The sequence below is a fragment of the Saccostrea cucullata genome, unplaced genomic scaffold, assembly GCF_032062105.1.
Source record: "Saccostrea cucullata isolate Sc308-1 unplaced genomic scaffold, CSIRO_AGI_Scuc_v1 ctg252, whole genome shotgun sequence".
NCBI lineage: Eukaryota > Metazoa > Mollusca > Bivalvia > Ostreida > Ostreidae > Saccostrea > Saccostrea cuccullata.
The window spans coordinates 255,817-279,235 of NW_026928618.1; the positions used below are offsets into that span (position 1 = coordinate 255,817).

Sequence of the window (23,419 nt, forward strand, 5' to 3'; positions counted from 1 at the left end):
TGTATATATTCGCGAGGCTTGCCGAGCGAATATACACCATTTCAATGACTTGGATAAAGCCAGTATCAAATCACATAATTATAGATGTTCTATTTATCTCATAGGACTTTCGTTTTTTCCCTGCGAAACTACATGAATGATTACTAATTCAAATTGATGACGTATAACTTGATGACGTGGCACCGTTGATGTTGACATGCCTCGAAAGAAAGTAGCTCGTGTTCAAAATCTAGAATTTTTGCTATCTGCGTCTTTGAAATAATTTTGTGTCAATTGCTGGAATGATCATGTAATCAAACGAACTTCTGACTGCAAGTTGTAAGGACCATGGGATCGTGAAAATTAACTCCTTGAACGGTGGCAGTACAAAACGTGCTGGGCGAGACTACTTGTAGATTCATTGTTGATCCATGGTAAGTTATAGTACACTTTAATTACAAGGCAGGAATACGTAGTATAATATAAAAAAAGCATTGTTGAAGATGTTAAAGGCATCTTATAGCAACAACTTAACTGCTAGACTTTACTTTCTCCGAAAACGATTTAAAGGAAGGGGGGTAACATCCGTCTTCAAGTAGCCAACCTTGATAAAATAAGACACTTCTTTGACATATACGAGTCTTTTCACGACATTATTTCTCTTTATCATTCATTTTACCGGTAAAAGGGCATAAATATTTACAAATAAAAGTTCCAATAAAATAAAATCTTGAAGCAAGGGATCGTATCAAAACCGGAAGTGCTATTGATAAAGCATTTACCCGTGGATAAAGCATAGGTTTATCCAACGGGCAGTATCATTCACACGTAGAGATAAAAGATGTTTATTGGCTTTTGTAACATGTATACATTGAACAATACATCTCTCAGTTGATTCGATATGTAAGAGCATGCTCTACGTATGTACAATTTCTAAAAGGAGGTCAATTATTGACAAACAACTTGTTGAAACAAGAATACATGCCTAACCAGTCTCGTTTAAAGTCATCATTTCAGTTTAATTTAAGTTCTTTGGTCGAAACAATGACTTTGCAGCAAGTACAATTTATCGTTAAGTTAAATGCTGACTGACGTTTCTCATACTAATTGTTAGGAGGCCATTATTTACACAATCAATGGACGACGGATGTTTCCGTTATTTTCCGATCATGACCAGGTGCACACGGCGGGTGAAACCGGTCGGCAGGGGATTGTGATGTTTCTCAGGTCTGTGTTTGCTCTGCCCCTATTTTGAATAATTGTATATTGGACTTTTGAGCTTGAATAATGTTTGTTATCTGTATACGTTTCATTGTGAAGAATAACATATAAGCCGGCTATTGGCATCTTTAATATCTTTGAAAGTAAATCTGCCTTTGATGATTAAAAGAACATTTTAATTTTATCACAGAAATCTGTGTTTCATTTCATTTCATACTTTTACTATAGTATTTTAATAAGAAAAGAGGTCATGAAAAATTTTCACCTAGGGATTTATGTGAGTTTTTCCTTTGGTGGTGTATTTTTAGTAACTCAAAAATGCTTCTTTGATTTAAGATATCGGACCGTTTATTAACATTTATAACAAGGTTAAAAATAACATTATACACGAGACAAAATTGCTAACGCACCACCTAAGAGAATTAATCTTACATTTAAAAACTTGTTTATGATGTTTTTGATATATAAATATATTACTTTGACAAAAAATAAGGCATATTAATGTCAAACCGTATAAATAACTACAATGTTTACTGAATTGTGACCAATTCATCGAAAAAATAAAATCGTGTTTATTCCATTTTTCAAGGGGGAAAAATTAAATTTTTTTTTATTTGTGTTCTTTGCATTTGTACCAATTAAAAACTAAGAAAAAAAAGTAACATCGTATGCAGCGTTTGGCGTAAGAAGAGCGTGCTCAAGCAGACAGTATGGCGTCTGCAGGGGGTTCCTTTAGAGAAATCAATAAAAAATGAAAACAATAAAATGCTTATGAAATTTTGAAAATGAAAATTTGTAGTAAATAGATTATCAAACATAAAAATGTTTACTACAGATAGCCACGACTTTAAGTTAGCAGCATACAATAAGTTGAAAATCGTTCTACAAACTAGGTCAACCGGAAGTTGAGTAAATTTGGTGTGGACATTAAGGCACCGGATGATTACTAGGCTAGATGAGAGTCAATGACTGTTTGTTATTTGATTTATTACTAGGGGAATACTCCTGTGGCAACCTCATAAACCACCTATAGTGATCAAGAATTCATATCTGGGCAAAATTGGAGCGCAGTGCACAGATGGAAATTGCTTTTCGGACAAGAAGGTCATTCAAGGGTTTTCCGTGATACCAAGGCATTTTTCAATCGCACTGTTTTGGAAATAATGGCATATTATATACATTAGTACCGATCCGGCTAATGTTCAATCCACAAAAAAGAATTAACACGTGGTGCGTTAGCAATTTTGTCTAGTGTATATTACGGGGACCTGGGCATAGTTTTGATAAAATCTTATTTAGTTTTTTTAATGGGACGACAGAATTTAAGAGAGAGATGTCGAGTCATTGGCAAGATATTGAACTTTTAAATCTTTGTAAACAAAGTTTGTGAATTGTTTTTTTTTTTTTTTTTTTTTTGTAATTATTGAATAAATATATCGGTGAACTTCTTCTTAAGCATATTTTAACTATGTATCTGCTAGTTATTTTCGCCCTTTCACACTTGGTGACAAGCTTGCAACGTTTTAAAATCGCCTGGTCATAGTTTTATTTAAAAAATTACACTGTATTCTTTGAATTCGCCTCGTTTTAAATTCGCTCGAAGAAGAGTAGGGCGAGAGGGGCGAAAATAAAATTGGGCGAAAATTTCCCTGTGTACCGTAACGGCTTTTTAACATAAAAAAAAGGAAAATATAAGATTTGACCAAAACTATGTCCAGGTCCCTTTGAATTAAAAGACACCACAGAGTCTAAAATATCTGCTATATTTTAATAATACAAAACGTTTAATGGTAACTTACAACAATAAAATTATGATCAAGTTCTCATACTTATGCAGCATTACACCTTTATCATTAAAAAATTTGCATATGGGGGGTTTATGTCTCTCAGTTGATTTGATATGCAAGAGCATGACCTACGTACGTAAAGCTAGTTTCTATATGAAGGCAAATTATTTACAAACAAGTAGATAAAATGAGGATGTCAACAGTTTTGTTTAAATTCCTCATTTCGCGATTTCTATGCCTTTACAATGACATTGTCAGTAAAAACTACCCACCACTATGTCAAATGCTGACTGACGTTTTTCATATAATTGTTAGGTCATTATTCTTACACAGATTTTACAACGATTTGTCTGTTTGTCAGGCCACGGGATATTTACCTCTCCATGGCACTCGATCCCCTTCTGATGTATTGAAGGTTTGAGTTTGCTCTGTTCCTGATTTGATATCGTTTCGATAGACGTTTGAACTTGATATTTGTTTGTTACATGTTTGGTGGAATTCAGTTGATCAAGTTATTAATTATATAATCAGGGTTTAAAATAGTTTTTGCAGTCAAATATTATCTCCTACGTTCATTCAATGTTTCAAACGTTTAGAAGATCTAAATCTGATTCATCAGATCTTCGAAAAGTTTATAAGCGGGCTCATTCTAGGCCCAGGGTTTAGTTATTGAGAAGCCGTGGAACAGAGAGAACATCTCACGGACTAGGTAAGGTACATGTATTCGTGTGATCTCATTTGCGGTGTCTCAAACTTCTGCAGACGGATCATTTGAGTGACATAAATTCTTACGGGTTAATTACAGAGTAGATTACTAGTGTAATATGCGGTAGTTTGAAACCCAGGAATTTAAACTAATATTCCGGGAACTAATGTTCAAACAGAGTGTCAGACCAAGGCTTAGAACAAGGAGATAATTAAGGAAAATTATGATATATAAGATCAGTTTGAATCATTGTGGTGTTGATTAATATTGATTAACTTTGTTCTTTTATGAATTCCAATCAGCTAATTACGCCAAGTAACGTAAGGAAAATTGATCGAAGCCACAAAACACATTACACATATATCTCCATATTTCACTCCTTTACTAGTTTTTTAACACTATAAACAAACCTGCATTGGGGTATAGTTTTCAGTCTAATTTTGATCGCCTTCAAGAGGAGGTTAACGTGAATCGCACATATGATAAAGAACATAATTTAGATAAAATTAATTGAAATTCAAAATTTTTTCTAGAATATTCAATGGAATCTTTCGAAAATATTTTTAATTGCCTTTATTATTTGACGTCTGTGTGAGTAAATGGTAGCCGAAACCATGTATTTTTTAAATGCAGGGGGTAAAATAAGCTTTACATTTACTTTAAGAAATAAGAGTGTCATTTGGGTTTTCATAATTTTTAACACTCATGCCACATGGCTTAAATTCAGATTATGCCTTTTTGTGCGCCATCTAGCATTACGTAAGAGTTAATGTACGACTAGCGCTCCATTCCTTAAAAGTAATGGAGCCGAGGCCCCGAAGGGGCCGAGTCCCATTACTTTTAAGGAATGGAACGCTACGAGTGTTAACCCGCGTAAAATCCGCCTTTCTGAATGCTCGTTTTTATTGTTTGTTAATACATAAGGAATATATATATCATACACTGTAAATACTTAATATATATTAGTAGTATTAAATTTAAATGTAATATAAAAAGAAAGGCAAAAAAAAAGTACTGAAGTTAATCTAATTCTTTGTCTTTAATCAGCTTCGTTAGGTCAGTGAATTGAGTACCAGACTCCTATGGTGAGTGTACGGGGTTCGATTCTCGCCACGGGTGGTATAATTTTCTTAATGTGAAAACTAAACTTTACAATTTTTTTCTTTCCTCGGTAGAGGCACGGAAAGGAGAATAAGACCATAACAAATTCCGTTTTCAATGTAATTTGCAACTCTCCATTCCTGAAAAGTAATGGAGCTCTCAAACAAAAGAATGACGTCACAGGTGGATTTTACTTAAAGGCTGAACACGACTCGTAAATAGACATACGCCATTTTTTAAATATAATTATCTACGATACATCAACAACGGAGTATGCTCTTCAAATTTGTCACGACTGGCTGCTTTATTGAGATGGGTATCGGCGTGGAATGGCGACCTGTGTTTGTGCTGGTTAATTTTGCATTACCTTTGATTACAAATTATTGCAGTTACGTGTATTTGTAATTGTTTGTATACTGCACTGACCTCTTCAGCTATAATTGTAAGTTTCTTTGGTATCTTACTTTCCTGCATAAGACGAAGAAGGATATGGAGATAACGAGCAGTATTCAATATCAAGTCCATAAAACAATACAAAATAGGAGCAGAGCAAACACGGACTTCCGAAACATCCGAGATGGGATCAGGTGCCATGGAGGAGTGAGCATCCCCTGCTGACCGGTCACACCCGCCGTGTGCTCCTTGTCATGATCGGGAAATAAAAATCCGTCGTCATTTCATTTGGACTAACAATTATTATGAAAAACGTCAGTCAGCATTTGACGAAGTATTAGGTTATAATTGTCGCTAACGAGTGCTGTATAGCATACGTCCGTCTACACGGATGTCCACTGATTACACTGAAATGTTACCAAGTCCTGTCCTTTATATACGGGTCTTCAGATAAAGCGAGAATCCGAACAAAAATTGCTGACACATTCTTTACGAATCGTGTTCAGCTTTAAGTTCATTATTTGGTTTGCTTCAGTAATGATTCGATTTTAACTAAATCTGTTCATTTTGTGCAGTTTTTTTTTCATGTTCTTCAGTTTTGTTTTTCATTTAATGCTTTTTGCGAAAGTAATTTAGGGGAGGGGTTTAACGTCTTTTCTACCCTTACGCTATGAATAATTAAGTATGATCTATTCTTACTGATACAAAACGAAATTACAATAAATTTAAAGCTCGTTAAACTTGCGGTTTATGCAAATGGCCATAAAGAGTTCCTCCTTTTGCAATCGCGAGATCAGAATTGTACGGTACTACAATTCTAACATTTGGAAATCGTGTTGATATCAATAATCGAAAATATTCACAGTTACCATGACCACCATATAAAACAATATTGTTTGTTTCGTATTCACCAAGAACATTCTCCGTGTATTCTAAGATTTCTTGATAGCACTCGTCTATTATAAATTTACCATTTATGAAGGATCGATCTCCAATAAGCTCAACTTTATAAATTGAATTACTTTGTTCGTATATTGATGGTTCTCTTCTCATTTTCCTTTTATGAAACTCAAGAAAATTGGATGCAATAGGGATTTGGAAATATCCTTCAGTACTTAAACGCTTCTTTCGAGAGCCAACTTCTTGCATCCATTGTAGATAATGTATTTTTTCCTCTTTTTCAAATTCTTCGATAACTTCCTTGCCAAAAATCCCTCTGATGACATTTAGCACACGATGATATATATAAAATCCTCCTCTAGTTTCTTTACACACGATAGTTTGATGTGTGCCGTCTGGATTCATCGTCAGTATTGTTGCATTTGTGATACCTATGCCAAAATATTGAAAAAGGATTTTTTTTAGAGTATGAAAAAAATTATTTACAATCTCTTTGTTTACTATGAGAAAATATTGCAATAATAATAATAATATTTTTAGAGTATAATAAATGAGGTATTTTTGACATTTTATCACGCCCTTTGGGTATAATGAGTGTTAATGAAAACTTGGAAAAAATCATAAAGATTGGAATGCAATGCTTTTTACACATACACAGATATATGTTGGACAGTAAATATACAAGTCTTCTATATGTACGAGGGAAGTTCAATAAATAATGTCATCGGGGCTCGGAAAGAAGCAAAAGACGCTTTTTAATGATTTAGTCTTCATGATTTTACTTATTAATCTCTTTTGATTAAAATAGATGTCCGTTAAAGTTTTTATTTAATTTCTAATTGTATTTAGAACACATTTTTGGGTATTACCCTTAGTATACTGGAAAATAGCAGATCCAATGATTTCCTGGACTTGTTTTTTTTTTCTTTCTGAAAGGTGGTTTTTCAAGTTTGGAAATAGAACCAAGTCAAAAGGTTAAAGATCTAGCGAATATTGTTAATGTGAAAAAATATTAACTTTCTTTTAATCCCAAAAACCCCTTTACTCTTCAGGGGTACAGGATTTGGACGCTGTCATGATGAAATTTAATGTAGTGGATTCCTGATTCTAGGTCCTTCCTCTAATAAACCTTTCGATTTTTTTTGCAAAAAGATTGCTTTCTAGACTCCTCCAAAAATTAAACTGTCTCCCCGAATACGAAATTGAACAACAGTACCACTAATATTTGAGAAATTACATATAAATCTGTCTTTGTGTTCTTGCATACCTTTGCTCTTGTCGGACCATTACTGTTTTTATCAAGTACATCTTATAGTAAATTTTGTATTGAGTGTTTTAAGCAATAGATTCATGTTCCATTATCTGTTTGAATATGAAACAAACTTGGATAACTACAGTTACTGATATTTTAAAATAATTGTTAAGACATTCCTACACGCTGTCGTTTTCACTCATTTTTCAAAATACAGGGTGATCTTTGAGTACCAAGCTTTTTTACCGTCAAACGTTTCTTAAAACCATTGTAAACTACTCCCGATATGATGTCTATCAAATTTGCTATGTGTCTTAAAGTCAGTCATACATCATCAGATATTATTTGTTGAAATTGGGCAAATAGTACATAAGTTGTTATAATTTTTGTTGGTAAGGACGGTACCCAATTTTAATGCCCATTATATAATTTTTTATCATTGAAATCCACTTGCTTATTTGTCTATAAAACAGACATTGGTTGATGTAAATGTCACATATTTCAGTGAAAATTTCTTTGGAATTTTTAACACGTTTTACATCAGCTTTAATGAAGCTTTTATTTTCACTCTAGTTTACTGATTCTTTACCATTCATTTATAATGCAGTGTCTCGAATAGCCCTTGTTTCCCAGCTTCTCACGATGAAACTATGTGATGAAAAGTGGTCACATAAACTGTTATCAATTTTTTTAAGATTCAATAATGAGAGAAAGTCTAGCTTAATGTCATATGATTTCTATGTTGTATGTCATAGAGCTAATGACATTATTTATTGAACGTCCCTCGTATATAAGTGACTTTTATTAGTTATTTTTTCAGTGAACAATATTTCATGCCTTAACAAAGTATGTCCATGTACTAAACTTTCAAGCATCTGCGATAAGTAGTTGCGGAGAAAACAGCAATCATAAAATTGTGTGCATGGTACAGACTGACATACGGAATAAACAAGAAGTTGACATCGGATTCGTACAAATTAAAATGAAACCCAACATATGGCATGCCTAAACAAAGAGTGTGTTATAATTTCAAGCATCTGCTTTAATGGTTGCTATGAAAACTGCGGCCAAAATGAAATTTGTTACGAACAGACAGCTAGACGGACAGACAGACACACGAGGAGAAAACATAATCCCCTTTCTCTTTCGGAGCGGGGTATAATTACCTCCACAAAATAGTAGAAGATATCTACAACCGACGGAAAAATTTATCCAAGGTTTGGTTTTCAATCTCATCATAGTTTCATCCAGCCTATCCATAAGACAGACAATCGCATCAATTTCAGACACAATAAGAAATCTGTAACGTTTTGGTCCAATCTAAAATAAACAAGTAAATCTAAACTGTCAGCATTTTGTATAGTGATAACATAAACAAGTTTGGGGTAATACTTTTAGCAAAAAATTAATATTTAAACGTTTAGACAAAGTATTACAAAAACCTAAAAATGTAAAAATACCAGTGCAATGGTAGACAGGATGAGGAAATGGTAATGTGTAAGGTGATTGACTGTAATTAATTACAAATTCCCATGTAATTGAAAGAAATGTGTAATTGGCCAAATTTTCAATTACTAGTAATTGTAATTTACATGTAATTAATTATTTTCCAAAAAGGCATGTAAATCACAATTACTTTTCAATGAAGGATATGGAGATAACGAACAGTATTCAATCTCAAAGTCCAAAAAACAATACAAAATAAATGCTATAATCCTTCCAAAACCCACTGATATAATTCATAGCAATGTGTCTAAAATCATCTGAGACATATTTTATTAATTTTATCAATGACATTTTAGTCAATGTTAAAACTCTAGAATCAAATTTTTAAATTCAAAGAAGTGTAACTTTGTTTAGACGGTAGATTTTAGTACTGAAATAAATTCATAAAAAGATTGTAAAATCAATTTATGAAAAAAAATTAAAAGTTTCCTTTGCTTGCTGGATTTTATTTTTATTAGAAACAAAAGGGAAAACTAAGGAAGCCCATTTGTGCCAACTTGTATAAATATTCTGTATATAGGGGTCTTTTCGCCAAATGTTATTTTCGCCCTTCACATTTGCGAACAATTTTGCTCCGTTTAAAATTCTCCCAGTTATAGTTTTGTTCAAGAAATTATACTGTATTCTTTGGATTCGCCCAAATGAGAGCAGAATGAAATGGTTGAAAATAAAACGAGCGATCATTTCTCTGAATAAGTAAACGGAAAAGTAATATACACTGTATAAAAGCAAACCTGAATATAAAAAGAAAAAGCGAAATATAAAAAATACAACCTCTGTATATACTGTATAAAGGAAATACCATGAATTATAAAAAAGTAAAAATGATATATAGATAATTGTATTATCATAAAGATACTTAGAATAACTACTACTCCCCATAAAATTTTTTTGCGCAGTTTCCTCCATTTTCAATTTGGGAGCTTTTAATAATTTCAATAACAAAAAAAATGAACCTAGGTGTAATGACTTGTACCTATCTTCAAATCCTTTGTGGATATGTTTCAATTTTATCTATATTCAAATCCATTGCACTTGCCTTTAAATCACTTGCACCTATTTTTAAAAGAATTGAAGATATGTATAACTCTTTTGAACTTTTTAAAAATTGTATTAGGTGTAATTCTTATAAAGATAAACCTAAATCATATGAACCTAGGTTGAATTATATAGAGATTGGCAGAATTACGAGAGTTGATCTAAAAGTAATGTCACTTGGTCCATATCTTTTATATTTGGCGCCATATTATCAAATACAATATACCAAAAGATGCACAAATATAAATCTAATTAACATTGAAATTTTAATTTGATAATGTTTACTTGAATGTATTTTATAGCTGATTAAAACATAGAGCCTAGGGGGTGTCGCCGCGTCACAACGGAACGTCACGTTTAAAGTGCATTTTTTCTTAGAATGAAAAAGACAAACACATAAAAATATTCTCAAAAGCACCTAATCTCGTCATTTTCTAGTCTTTAATTGCAAATTAAATGACGGCATTGGTATTTGTGATCATAAACATTACGGTTTTACTCTGTTGAATTAAACAAAGGGATTGATTGTGGAAATGGGAGAAAACGGCTCGACGAGTTGTAATGCATTTTTGCCTCAAAATATGGGAATCGTCACAAGCGACAGTTACGTTAATTAATCAGACTTCCAGAATAAAGAATGTAAATAAGAGACATCCTAATACATGGTTCCAGCACTTTTGGGCGGGTGATGGGGCATTGAATGAGCAGCAGAGGACAAGAAGACCGAAATATAGGAGATCGAACGGAAACGTTCAATGGTGTCTGACGTCAAAAAAGATGTATAGAGTGACATGTGAATTTTTAAGTTTGTCTTAAGCTACTATTCAAAAAAAATTGACAGAGGGCTTAATTATGAAAAGAGTGAGTATATTATGGTACTTTGAATTCTTAAAGAAAGTGGAATTGGTGAAAGTGTTTGCGAAACACAAATATTTTTTAATAATTTAATTTCAGTTTTAACACGTCATTTGATTGGTTAAACGGTTTTATCCAATTTGTATAACACAACTTGCCTACGTCACAATTAGTTACGTCAAAAACGTTAACTTTTAAAATATGCTATATTTGAAGCCTTTTCCGAAGTTAAAAAATGGAAAAACTGTATCATTGTTTACATTGAAATTAAATTATAAGGAATGAAGCTTATTTCAACTTATGTTATACGATATAACATAACTTGGGGCAGTTTACGTTTTCTTATAAACAGCTTCGCGGTTTATAAAGCGTAAACTGCTTTATAACTGCTAAGTTATGTTATATCGTATAACATAAGTTGAAATAAGCTTCATTCCTTAAATGAAACGAAGGGGAAACGCTCAAAAGTATGACGGTGCGTATCCGTCATATGACGTTATATTTAGGTGCGGCGACTACCATAAACGCACATTGTTTAAAATCCGATATTTTGGAAAGTATACATCATATTCCTTTGAATTCTTTAGGTATGATTTGAAATAAATAAAGCTTCCATCATGTATAATTATGTTGCTTTACGGCGATTTATACATGTAGCAATTTTATCAAAGTTGTGACATTACTCTAGGATCAACCCTCGTACATGTATTAAGACCTATCTTTAAATCAGTCGTACTATATTTCTTTCAATTAAAATTAAAAACAAAACACATCACGTTTTTATTCATGTATTTATTTTCATTTATTGTGGTGCCACCCTGTAATATCCCCAGCAAATTGCCATGCCCAAAATTGCCCTTTTTAATAAACCAGACGCCATGTTCGTAAATACGTACATATATATATACGGAAAATGTTACAAAAAACCGTCTGCCTGCTAATTTTGTATATAAGCAAGTAGAATAATAAATAAACCTGCGACATAATGATCACATCCTTCGCGAATCTAGAGCATACGCTCTTACCACTGCGCCACGCGGGCGATTCATGATGTTAAAGAATTTATCAAAGCAAAGCTTTACCTTTCTTTATTTGATCTTTCTATTTGAATCCAATATTTATTATTCTACTTGTAACATCATGGATCTAAAATAATCAAAATACTGAAAAATATTCATACGTGGATGAATAAATTCTCGTACCCTTTACTTCTCAAAGCTAGACAAAGGTAACCTTTCTCAGGGGCTAAGTCAGAAGTAAAATTTATTTAGCTATGCTTTGATTCAGTAATGCTCCATTTTTACATCCATACAAGTATTTATTACAATATTTTATCAAAATTATAAATTTTACCTTTTTTGATGAAATTTCCCTCGCAATATGCTGTAAGTGTGAAGGAAGAATGAGAACCAAAAATACATCTTTTTCGAAAGATATAAATCCTACTCGTTCTTTTATCTGTTCTTCCAAGATTTCTAGCATGTATTGCAAACAGGATAAAACGACATCCGCAGTTTTCTGGTATGTTAACGGGTTTCCTGATAATACACCCAAAGCTATCTTTTTGCAAAACTAAATAAAAGATATTTTATTGATTATGATAATGTAAGGGTTGTTCAAGATTTTTTAAAATTAAATACAAACTGTTTTTCTTGTTAAAAATTATTGACCAGTGTTACAGTTCACTTAACAATACAATAAAAAAAGCAAATATCCAGTGGTGGATATAAAAGCACTGGGTTTAAAATTCAAAGTTTGATTTTTTTCTTTCGCCTGATTTTTCACTTCGTTCTTCTTTCAACTTTTGTTCAAGAAGTTCGAGAGAACAAAAATAACAATGGTTGACAAGAACATGGTTTACTGAATACTCGTTGAAAAATATGAAAATGAAATGGTGTATGTAAAGAGTTCGAGATAAGTTCAAAATAACGATACATCTACAAGTGTGTTTTTAAGATAATTTATATAGAATATATCTGAAATAATACAAAGGCAACTGATATATGTATATGTAGTTGAGTGAGTATTTGTGAGTATTTATCTTTCAATGTTCAAATTTTAAAAAGAAATCTTTCCATTTGTACTTTATTTGTACTTTTTATTTATTAAAATATCTGTATTTATTAATTATATTCTTTTGCTTTTATCTTAGTACAGTGTAAAAAGTCTTACTTTCATGGCATTTTTTGAAAGTTTGATTAGTCGATGTTCTTTTTCGGTTTCATATTTCATCTCCACTTCATATCCAAGAGCAACCACTCTTCCATTTTTGTCAAGAAGTATGGACATTTCATCTGAAGAAAAATGTTTTCTCGCGATTTCAATTGTTTTACACCCTGACGCATTTAAAGGTTCACTGCGGAATGAAAACAGCAACTTGCAGTTTGATGTTCCAAATCGCATACAGACCACAAGCATTTTATCAAATTGGTCTAAAAATTAAAAAAAAATGTATGCGCATTAATATTTCGAAGTACATATTATACAATTATTGCTGTTTTTTGAGGTCAATACAATGATTTAGCCATCTGAGAAGTACAGTATTCACCGAGCCCGAAGGGCGAGGTGAATATTGTACTTCAAAGATGGCTAAATCATTGTATTGACCGAAAGAGAAGCAATAATTGTTTTATTATATGATTCACTGATGAAATTATACAGCTCATTACTTGTATGCATTTAACTTAGTCCTGCAAGAGAGAAGTCGAATTAAAATGGAAATAAACCTTACCAGTCGTGTCAATTTAAAATGTTTTTTATCAATTTTAGTTGCCATGAAAAAAAATACAATGTCAGTCTTTTTTATTTATAAGATAGACATTGAAAGGAAGGAGTGTTATCAGAGAAAACTGCCAAAAAGTAAAAATTGTTGTATCAGTAAAAGTGTTGGAGGGGGGTCTCTGCATCCCCTCTTGCCACTCTCACCCGAAAATATATATTTGCTTATGTTTTGTTCACATGAAAAAAAGAGTCATAGTCGTTGAAATAGCTTTCCAAAACAATTTGTATCAATTTGGAATTTCCCGATCTATTTTTAGATCAATGTAGAGGAAATAAATCCTTGTATTCATCTGGAACGTCACGTGCAGGTCAATACAACGTAGTATTTTTCTAACATAGTTGGATTTCAGCCAATCAGAGAGATGGAATTTATTCAATCATATAATAATAATTGTTATACCCTTAGAGATATCTTTCTTTGTATGTTTCATAATAAAAAGTCCACCAAAATGTTGATAAAAATATGATTTATATTACGCAAATTAACCTTTTCTGTTTTTCTCTTCCTCTACACATAAGAGATTTCCCCCCGTAGATGACAAATCTATACCATTACTAAATGATTTCAATTTAAACATTCCAGTTTCGCGAGGGTGCCATTTTCCTTTCATCGTTTTGTCTTCATTGGAAAATGCACACTTTATTTCATATTTAATTTCTCCTTCTTTCGAAATAGTCATTTTGACGTTTTCATCGGATATCGTTGATTCGTCAGAAGAAATTAATTTCATGGATAATGTATATTCATGTTGTACAAGAAAGTGAGATGGAATAACACTTCTGCATTGAAAGAGGTTTGCATTTGTAGTGTGTAATTTTACAAGTTTCCGAACTGTTCTCTCAAAGTCAAGCATATTTTCTTTTGGGACGGTTTTGAAAGACGCCGAAGAAGTGTGTGGATTAACATCACATGGTATACTCCCAAGGTTCTGAAGTCTTTCTAACATTGACTTTGATATTTCAAGGAATGCTGGCATATTCTTTGAATAAAGCATGTGATTCAAAAACTCGATTGCTTCACAACAAGAACTTTTATTAACTTGCAAGGAATCTGCCTGTGTTTGAAGAACGTTAAATTTCTTTCCAATAAGATGGTCTATTTCTCTAGTAAATTCCTCCTCTTTTTTATCTAGAACTGTTTTTGAATATTCAAATGTCTCTTTTGTCATCTTACTTTGATATTTTGAATGCATTTCAAGAGCAACCTTTTCCTCCTCTATTTTGCAAATAATGTTTTCGATTTCAGAAATTTTCTTTTTGAGTTTTGTTTGCAAAACTTGTGCTCTGCGCGTTTCATTTTCAAACGCTTCGCTTAACAATCTATGCCCGTGTTCACGGTGTTCAACAAAAGCACATAAAGTGCAAACCGGTTTCCTACATGAGAAACAGTAAACGTTTCGTATCTCTTTTTCGTGACCTTTCTTAGTGCAAGTTGCCTCTGATGAAAACAATTTCGATTTTTCTCTAAAATTACATGTCGAAATATTTTCTGTAGAAAATATATAGTGATGCTTTAGTTTCCATACCCGTTTGTGAAGCATTACACACTCATTACATATATTTACTTCACATTGTTTGCATCTATTCAACGCGTGTAAATTATTGTTACACATTTCACAATTCTTATAAGTTTGGTTGACAGTATTAACGTATGAGTAATAATCTTTCGTAAGAGCTGAAACACCTGGTAATTTGCACAAATCTTCCCTTTGCGTGTTGTGTTTTTCAAAACAAGCTGGACATATTCCGTCTTCTAAATCACAACTCTGAAGGCACGTTAAACAAAAAGTATGTAGACAAGGAAGAAGGTGGGATTGATCATCGAACATACTAAATTGCTTTTTGCACTTCAGACACTTCAAATATTTATAAACTGATTTGATCATTGCACTTTCTGATTTGTCCTCCATTTTTAGCTTGAATAGCTAAACGCACTTTGAATATATATGCTTGTTCTTCTTTCTTTTTCGTTGTTCCCTTTAGCAACTGAAGGTGGCGATAATGATCATATGTTTCCAAGCATCAACAAAATAAAATACTTAAAATGACATGTATTTTTCTCTCTCGAATGAGTTAAACCTTATTTCAAGGCAAAAAACTTCCTCTGGTAATTGTTTCACGCGGTCAAAAATAAAGTTTAAATTACTTCAAACATGTTTTGTTGCATTGTGCCTCCGCATATTGAAAAGAAGGTACATTAAGTTCCACTTAAACACAAATCATCACCATTATGACATTTTTCCCACTTATAAGACGAGTTTTCAGAAATGTAGTTTCCCCACTTTACATCTATGAACGCCATAAAGAAAATAGGCGAGCTGGCAAATTTCCATTTTTTTTTTTTTTTTTTTTTTTTGTATTTAAATCTACGTATCTCTTAGGAATTTGTTTATGTAAATCGGCCAGGTTCAGAGGATTTTTTCCTTGACTACCTAGATATTTCTTAATTAGTCATGCGAGTATTGTCCCATAAAAATGTGAACATTTATTGTTTTCTTATGATACATGCACATGTGTTACAAGTTTGAAAATTAGTATGCATCGTTATCAACAATTTTATGCAGCTCCTTATTAATTTTATTGAAACTCGATGTTTTTCTCGAAGTTATATTGATATTACATTGCAGATGTCGGCAGAATGCCGACGACATCAAAAAATAGTTCGTAACGTTTGTAAAATTTATTTTTAAAATGTACATGTACATGTACGTCTTATGTCAGAGTTTAACCCCCTTCCCCGCAGTCACGCATTTTAACGCATATACCATTTCCTATTTCTGACGCAAAATCACGCATATACCGTTTCCCCGCAATCACGCATTTTTACGCACTTTATAAAGTTCATTTAATCGTTAATTTAATGTCAATTTCCTTCTATTTTATACTTGCAAAATCTCATCAGATAAGAAAAGTTATTTTGGTATTAAAATACAGCTTCATAATATTATTTATGCAAAACTTTAGAGAAACGTGTACCACGCTAAAATGTGCTTGCGGGGAAATGGTAAATTTAGATTTCTATGACGTGAGCATTAAGTATATGTTGAATAACAGTTCAGTAAGTTGTAAAGAGTTAAAGCCGCTTAGTCCGATTCTAATTGCGAAAAAAGTAAATTCCTTTTTCTTCTTGAAAACTAATTGTCCATAAATTGTTTCAACTTTTGTCAAATTATATCCCCAAAGTCTTTTTCTTTTAAAAGATATAAAAATTCAAAAGTTAAAAAAATAATTTTTGTTAGGTCACACAAAAAATAATCCTATGTTGATATCGCGTGAAATCACCTTCGAAAAATTTAATTTATCGATTATATCTCATGAAGAACAAACCCGAGTATTTTTTTCACAACAAAACACTTATACCTTATTTTCTCCCTCGTTTCACTCCTCCGAAAATAAATATTTTCTTGACTAACTTGAAAACATACAAAACAATATATTGTAGGATTGTTGCGTTCGTTACAAATCGCATTTTTATTCAAGTGATACAATTCAAATGCATAATTTTTTACAAAATAAACAATGCAAGGGCTGGGTGGGCAGGGAAAGCCAAAGACACAAAACAGCCTGCGATTCTTTGTAACGAACATCGCATTAATGGAACAATCCTCGGTAAATGTATTTATAGTGAATGCTAAAGCGCTCGTGCATTAAAAAAACCTGCAGGCATGTTTACGAAAATTTCCTAAGATTGTTCATAAGAAATTTCCTAAGATATATCTTAAGAAAATCTTAGGATCATCGTAAGATTATCTTAAGGTGTTTTTCAAAACTATCTTATGATTATCCTAAGCTAAGACGTCTTAAATCATTATGACAGAGAGATACACTTAGCTTTTAACCTTTGTCAGGGATCAGAGAGTTATAATTTTTTGCTATTTATAATGCTTCACGTTATGTCATCATAATGAAAATATTTAAATGAATGAAATTTTTAATTTTTTTTTAATTTATAGATATAAATTATATATTTTTGATTATCAATCATCTAAAATCGACGATATACTGTAATATTGGTTACATCTAAAATCAAATTTTGTCCTATTCTCGACACTTAGGGCCATTGAGCAGTGAGGGATCTTTTTCATGTCACCACCAACTGCGACACGGGGCCTTGGTTTATACGGTCTTATCCGAAGGACCGGTCTCCATGCCATACAGGCACGTAATTTAACATGGGGGAAGGGAGGTCCAAACATACTATTTACATTGTATCATTGAAAATGTTCATTGAAAGATTGTCCCTTCCCCCTTTTAGTGTTGTATAGTAAAATAAGGTAACGGTAATAGCGTATGAGTAATATTTGTCACTGAAAGAAGTTGGAACCTAGCCCCCCTCCTCCCCAGCACGAAATAAGATTTTCGCACAGACACCTGACGTTACTTATTTTTCTTGTAATAAAAATATACCCCTACCTAAAAATAAATTATTATTAGGTAGGGGTTATATTTTTTTATTTAAAGAAAATTAAAGTAACGTCAAGTGCCTGTGGATTTTAGAGCTACAAAATTTAAGGGTTCTTTTTCGCTTGTCAAGTTTTTTCTTAAAATATACGTTATCTAGATTCTTTTTCCATGTTAGTTGATTCTTTTTCTACCCCCCCCCCTTCAAAATTGATGCTACGTCCGTGTCATATGTGTAAATATAGCACTGTGTAATAATTCAACATATGTAGAAACTACCTGATATATACAAAAACAAAAAAATTCATGATTTTTTAGATTGCGTTGAGGTTTCAAGAAGGGGGAGGGGGCTTAGAAAATAAATACCTCTTTTAAATGATATCAGTCAAATTGTATTACATTTGTTGTGATGAACACATCAACAAAAATTAATAGTCTTATCAAACATTTTATTTAACGAAATCTATATATCACAGTGGTAAATAATTTTTACAGCTGTCGTTAACGGTCCAGACATACTAGAAATCAGTCTTTCGGATTCTTCCTATATCTTTGAATACTCATTCACGTCTGATACGACGATTTCGTCGAGCCAGCAACAACATGGATGGAGCTATTTCTACTTACGATAGACTTAAGATATGTCTAAAGCTGTCGTAACTTTAAGATAATTCTTAAGAACTTTCTTAAGTTACGATACTTTCGAAAACCCCACTTAGTCTTAAGAATTGTCGTAAGTATATCTTAAGACGTTTCTTAGTCCTAAGATGGCTTCGTAAACATGCCTGCTGTTTCTTTAGATACGAAAATTTACGGAGAGTAATCGAAGTAAAAACGTAAAGAAATGAATTGTACACGGACAGTATTTTAGCCATCGCTACTAAACTTCCTTTAAAAAATCTTTAAAAATATCTTTATTCTTTAAATATGCAAATTAATATAAAAATTACTATGGATCATATTCAATCAATTTCTTGATTTTTAAAAGATATATTATGTCAGACTTTCTTTTCGGATTAAGTGGCTTTAAAATGTTCCTTTACATTTCATTTTCAGTGAATAACCGAAATGCTTATCAAACAAGAGTCATCCCAAAAATTAGTTTTTTGAAGTAACGAACAATTCCAACCCAGACCATGATTATAACTATTCGAGAGGTTGATCTCTTCATATGACGTGTGTTTTGTTTCTTTTAAGTTTGGCGTAATTTTGAAATTTGGCGGTTTATAAAGATTTTGTTTTCAACCGGATAAACAGTCAAATTAAATCATCCTTGAACCCCTTTTTAAATATGTTTACAAGCCGATTTTTAAGAAAAGTTTAGTTCATTTCAGTGTTTGTATCTCTTTTTCCTTATGGACAAGAGTCATTCCCCCGAATGATACAATGAAGCGCATTGAAGTGGTAAAATTTTCCATTTGAACGAAACGTTCTGAGTCATGTTTTGAACGTCAATTATAACATAAAGACACACCCATTTCTTTAGAAAATAGAAAGGAATATTCGGCGTAATATTTTAGGACAGTACACTTTCCGCGACAAGCAACATGAGTTACATTGAAATGAAGATTTTTAAATAAGAAAGAGTTATGTATTATAGTTCCCGCTAATGTAAAACACGCATTGCAACGAATTTGTACAAGATTATGATTTTATCATGTTTATTGGAGTTAGGATAGAGCATGTATCAGTCGAACACGTGCTTACTCGGTGTTTATGAAGACCGTCAATTTCATTGGCTATTATATTTATAAAATACCTGTTCTACAGGTATTCACTGAATCATTTGACCGATTTTTCCTTTCTAAAGAAATGGGCGTGTCTAAAGATAGCTCAAAACGTTCCATCCAAACAGAAAATTTTATCACTTCAATGCGCTTCATTGTAATAATATGTTGCTTCGGGCCTCAAAATTATCCGATGTCGCCATTTTGTTTTTGAATAAATCAATAAATTGACATTTATGAAGTCACATAAATGAAGTTTCACAAATTGCCTGCATTATTACCACAGATAGAAGAATTTCTATCAAAGTAATTTTATAACAATAGTTTCCGTAAAAATACCATACTATCTTAACCACAGAAGTGTACACACAGCAAAAGTGTTAAAGATCATTTCAAAATGGTCAAATGTAGCACGTCCTTCATACTTATTTGCAGTTAAAGGGTTATAGTGGTTACCTGGCCGCACAATAGTAGAAAGCAACACATTTCAAGACATGATGTTTAATATGTATTTTTATTTCAAAAATATTTTACTTTTATTCCCAATATACATGTAAGTTTCAAAGCTTCTTTTCCATGAAGTTTAGAAATCGTTTCATATATACATTTATCATAGGCTTTTTCAGTACAGTCAATCAAGATATATAGAATGTACTTCCAGTCCCTTACCTATCTTTTCTCGTTTGTATGCTTATAAACATTTGCAATTCTATATTTAATCTGTTCATATTTTAAATCTTGAAAAGGGTTATTTCGCAATCTTTTTTTCCTTCTTCACCGTTATGATATTATTCGGAAACTGTATTTTGATGTCGTTATTGGTTACATGCCAAGTGAATATACCTTGCTTTCTAGCTATCCATTTCCCTCTGTATGTATCATTATCCAAATGGCAATCTATTATTTGTAAAAAATCCCCTTGATGTCTTACGATTACTATTTTTACATTTTCATTCTTTACTATACTCCCATCGACGGTTCGAAGAATAAATTCTATTTTCAATTCACTTCCTACTATGCAATATTTACCAGCATTGATGACACTGCAATTGGGTTCATAAACATCGCTATTAAGTAGCTTTCCAAGATCATCTGTAACTTTTTGTAACGGAAGAAAATTTTCTTCCTTTGACACTTTAAAAGTCTTAGCTTGAGTGCGTGGATTTGAGTCATATGTTGCAGATTGTAGTTTCTCCATTCTACCTTCAATGGAAGGCCATACCTCTAGAAATGCAGCATGATTTTCAAACATTAGCGAAAAATCAAGAAATTCACATGCTTCAACACATGATTCCTTTAATTTCTGTAGTTCAGAACATTGATTCTCTAATATTCTGATTTTTCTTGATTCAATAGTATCAATTGAGCGACATATATCCTTTTCCACTCTTTGTATTATTTCTCTGCCCTTGGAAATGACTCCACGATTTTTTTCTTTTTCTTCTTTGCTTTTCAGATTAATGCCATGGCATTCATTTTGTATATCTCCCAAAATTTTATCTATGCTTGAGATTCTACCTTTCACAACAAGTGCAGCATCTGATAACTTTTTGCGGTCGTCCTCAAATTCTTTAGAAATGATTGAGATTTTGTGGTTCAGATGAGAAGTAAGAACGCAAAATGTACAGATAGGTTTTTGGCAGGAGGAACAGTATATTTCAATTTCCTTAGACTCATGGCCCTCTTCCTTGCAAAAGCTCTTATGTGCAAAACGCTCTAGATGTTCAAGCAAAATGACTGAGTCATTCTGCAATGGGACCGGCTGATGGGATTTATACGAAATAACAGTTGTGTGAATCTGCACACAATTTTCACAAATAAAATATTTGCAATCATTACAGTGATGAGTGGCAATATCTTTCTTATCGCACATTTCACAAAGTAAAGTTTTTTTGGACGAAGCTTTGACAAAATCCAACAGATCTCTTCGAGTGTTGTCTTTTTGAAAGGCGTTCAAACCATCGGTGACTTTATGAGTGGTTTTGCAGAGTGGACATATGATTTTCCCATCGATATGCAAATTTTCGAGACATAAATAGCAAAAGGTGTGTAGACAGGGCAACAGCCGAGGATGGTGGTTTTCTTCGTCGAACATCTCAAAACAAATGCTACATTCTAGAAATTTTCTTTGTAATTCCTCGAGGTTGACTGATGCGTTACTCGCCATTTCTATATCTGAAGCAATGAATAAAAAATTTGATAAAATGCAAATATTAATATCAAAAACCAATTATTTCTGTCTTTTTTCTCTTTAATACATATAAGGTAAGTATCTTCTTGTATATTTCTATAAAATGTTCTTTCGCTTCTGAAATTCTTTTAACGTTGTGATTTTTTAAATCTCTGTTCAACAGGATACAAGTTTTTTCAGTTTTTTTCTCATTCTTTTACCATTTACAAAGTCAGTAATATATCAAAGGCAAATAATTTCGGAAAAATTTGTTTCCTTACCTTTCTTACAATCAACACAACATTTCCCCAATTTTAAGCAAATTGTGTTTCAAACTGTTCATTGGATACTATCTTTTCATTCGCAAAGAAAGAGTCAGGAATTTATGTGCTATGCTATTCATTATCCACCATCTGAATAGCTTTCTTTTCCCCCTGTTTTTATCAATTCATTAAGCTTCAAAGCTTTTCAGTATGTACAATATGATGCAATCAGATTCAGTACAAGCCTGGATAATTTACAAGAAAGCTTTGCTTACGTACAAAATAGTTGTCAGTGTAATAAAAAAAGAAAAAACATTAATTATTCAAGATGAGATTTCAAGATTATCTCTTCGCCCCATGCTTGAATACACGTTTACTTAGACCTATATATATTCTTAAAGTTCTCAGTGTTGAATAATTGCAGTAATCTATACTTTGATGGTTTTCTGAAGCAGAGTTGTGAAAAACTGCTAGTCACACCAGCAAGACTGATTTTAAATACCTGTAACTGGTTAAAATGCCCTTGTTGTAAGTCCAATGGATGGTATGTGTGTGCATGCTTTTTTTTATATGTATTGGACGTTTGAATACCATTGTCATAAAAGATGAAATTGAGTTTTAATAGTATTACATTAAACCAGATGAAGGCTGATGAAAGTAAAATTTATCTCATATTAACTATAAAGGGGGGAGGGGGAAGGTTGCCAAAGAAAATACAGGGGAAATTGACAGGGAAGTGAAAGATTTTGGGAAAAGGATAAAATTTTACATTTTTATACTTATAAATGTAATGTTTAACCCCCTTCCCCGCAGTCACGCATTTTAACGCATATACCATTTCCTATTTCTGACGCAAAATCACGCATATACCGTTTCCCCGCAATCACGCATTTTCACGCACTTTATAAAGTTCATTTAATCGTTAATTTAATGTCAATTTCCTTCTATTTTATACTTGCAAAATCTCATCAGATAAGAAAAGTTATTTTGGTATTAAAATACAGCTTCATAATATTATTTATGCAAAACTTTAGAGAAACGTGTACCACGCTAAAATGTGCTTGCGGGGAAATGGTAAATTTAGATTTCTATGACGTGAGCATTAAGTATATGTTGAATAACAGTTCAGTAAGTTGTAAAGAGTTAAAGGGACATGGACACAGTTTCAGCTTAAAATTTTCAAATTCAATTTACCATTTTTTTCATGTTTACAAGTACTTAACTAAGGCATTTTTTATGATTATCAAAAATTTGAATTTCAGTTGTCGAGATACATGACAGATTTAGAGTTCAAAACCTTTGTTTTGTAAACAAGGCTCGCGCCATGAATTAGTTTACA

The 23,419-nt window shown here is 32.3% G+C and overlaps 3 protein-coding genes across 3 annotated transcripts; all 3 read right to left on the bottom strand.

The window, feature by feature from the left end:
* Nucleotides 1-5,241: 5,241 nt before the first annotated feature.
* Nucleotides 5,242-13,166, bottom strand: LOC134278201 (uncharacterized). Its single transcript, XM_062760521.1, has 4 exons — nucleotides 12,911-13,166; nucleotides 12,092-12,298; nucleotides 8,506-8,659; nucleotides 5,242-6,518 (listed from the first exon to the last, which is right to left on the bottom strand). Exons 1-4 carry the CDS (start codon nucleotides 13,154-13,156, stop codon nucleotides 5,923-5,925), a joined length of 1,203 nt encoding a protein of 400 aa, XP_062616505.1. The 5' UTR covers nucleotides 13,157-13,166; the 3' UTR covers nucleotides 5,242-5,922.
* Nucleotides 13,167-14,001: 835 nt separating this feature from the next.
* On the bottom strand, nucleotides 14,002-15,429 carry LOC134278205 (E3 ubiquitin-protein ligase TRIM45-like). Its single transcript, XM_062760522.1, has one exon. The coding sequence runs from the start codon at nucleotides 15,427-15,429 to the stop codon at nucleotides 14,002-14,004; it is 1,428 nt and encodes a 475-aa protein (XP_062616506.1).
* Nucleotides 15,430-20,395: 4,966 nt separating this feature from the next.
* Nucleotides 20,396-21,814, bottom strand: LOC134278206 (E3 ubiquitin-protein ligase TRIM56-like). Its single transcript, XM_062760523.1, has one exon. The coding sequence runs from the start codon at nucleotides 21,812-21,814 to the stop codon at nucleotides 20,396-20,398; it is 1,419 nt and encodes a 472-aa protein (XP_062616507.1).
* Nucleotides 21,815-23,419: the final 1,605 nt, after the last annotated feature.